The sequence below is a fragment of the Primulina eburnea genome, chromosome 2 (genome assembly GCF_022965805.1).
Source record: "Primulina eburnea isolate SZY01 chromosome 2, ASM2296580v1, whole genome shotgun sequence".
NCBI lineage: Eukaryota > Viridiplantae > Streptophyta > Magnoliopsida > Lamiales > Gesneriaceae > Primulina > Primulina eburnea.
In genome coordinates this window covers 13,692,222-13,693,792 of record NC_133102.1, presented here as the reverse complement: position 1 = coordinate 13,693,792, position 1,571 = coordinate 13,692,222, and the positions used below count along the sequence as shown (strand labels likewise).

General features: G+C 38.8%; 1 protein-coding gene across 1 annotated transcript; it reads right to left on the bottom strand.

Moving 5' to 3' along the window:
* Window positions 1–404: 404 nt before the first annotated feature.
* On the bottom strand, window positions 405–1,371 carry LOC140824600 (dehydration-responsive element-binding protein 3-like). The gene is made up of 2 exons (XM_073186172.1): window positions 643–1,371; window positions 405–606 (listed from the first exon to the last, which is right to left on the bottom strand). The coding sequence occupies exon 1, from the start codon at window positions 1,267–1,269 to the stop codon at window positions 643–645; it is 627 nt and encodes a 208-aa protein (XP_073042273.1). The 5' UTR covers window positions 1,270–1,371; the 3' UTR covers window positions 405–606.
* Between the last annotated feature and the right edge of the window lie 200 nt (window positions 1,372–1,571).

The window sequence follows — 1,571 nt, the reverse complement described above, 5'->3', positions numbered from 1 at the left end:
GACTACAATTTGATTATTTTATAGGTGAAATTTAATGTATTTTTTAAAAAAATAAAAATTTCAAGATTAATACAGGACCGATCTCTTTCTAACAAATTAATATATAATTCCTGAAAAGATTATTGATTACCTTCCTTGCCCGACGGATTCGTCCTTAATAAATAAATAATTTATTAACCATTGCAATTAAAAGAAAATAAATATTTATTTTTTTAATTTTAACCTTGGAAACCACATCCTATTTTTTTTTTGTGTTGTGTCAGGAGTAAATCCAAAGAACCAATACAATAGTATGCAAATTACGCTGATTAGATAAATCACATTGTAAATTTTATGTGACATAAGACGGAAACAAGGATGAATTGAATATCTGAATTTTCGATAAGTGTCCGCCGTATCCTATTGTCCATGGCCAGCTACGATTGTATATACGATAAAATTAAAGAACATACGTAAAATTATTCATTTAAGGGTAAAAAAAAAAAGTACAAAAAATTATATACGATAAAGGCAATTTGAGTGATTAAATTGAAGATACAAGCATTCAAGCAAAAGGCACACCTAATGTTCAGGTTCTTAAAGCTGCATGGAATTAAGTAAAGCACTCTCTCCATCTTCCATTTGATCGTAGAAATTAAATACTCAGAACTCTTCCATTTGATCGTAGAAATACTCTGAACACTTCTCATCCAACGCCCACCACGGCTGATGCAGCCAGTCCTCCGCCGACTCAACCACCGGGAACTCGTTCCCCGACTCTCCGGAATCATAGCTCTCCTCCAAACTTGGCAGCTCGATTAACTCCCCCAATTCATCCGACTTAGCTGCATTGGCATCAGAAGTAGAACACATCGGCCTGAGCACCTCCATCGCCGCGGCTTTAGCCGCCGCATCTTGCACATCCATCGGCGATTGGGAGGCCGGTCGAGGCAGGAACTCGCTGATCTCAGGGAAATTGAGAACCGCCGAATTCCCCTTTATGCTCAACGCCGCCACGTCATGGGCTCTTGCCGCCATTTCAGCCGTCGGGTAAGTGCCTAGCCAAATCCGTGACTTCTTCCGAGGCTGCCGGATTTCCGAAACCCATTTCCCCCAGCTTCGCATCCTCACACCCCTGTAAACTGGATGCTTGGTCCCGCTGCTAGTTCCTTCTCTTTTCTTGCATTTGTTTTCATCATTCGGAAAAGGGTTTGTGGTTTCGTTGTTTTTGGTTTGAATAGGAGTTGAAGCTCTGGTGCATTCGGCAGTGGCGGACGGTGGCTCTGCCATTGGCAGGGGTGGCTCAGCCTTGTTTAGCAGATAGTAAATTTATAAATAGTGTGTGGACATGGAATATTCTTCGATCTGGGATATATAGAGGGAGGGGTAGAGTGGAGATATAAAGAGAATTTAATGCATTTAGTTGATTTATGCAGGAAGGAAAAATAGAGTTAGTTGAGGTTTTTGGTGCAATAATTATTTACACACAAATTTAAATATATACTAGTCAAAAAGATATATTCTACAATATAATATATTAATATAGTAAATATAAAATTCTACCTATCCCATCGTTGATAAGTCAACTCATA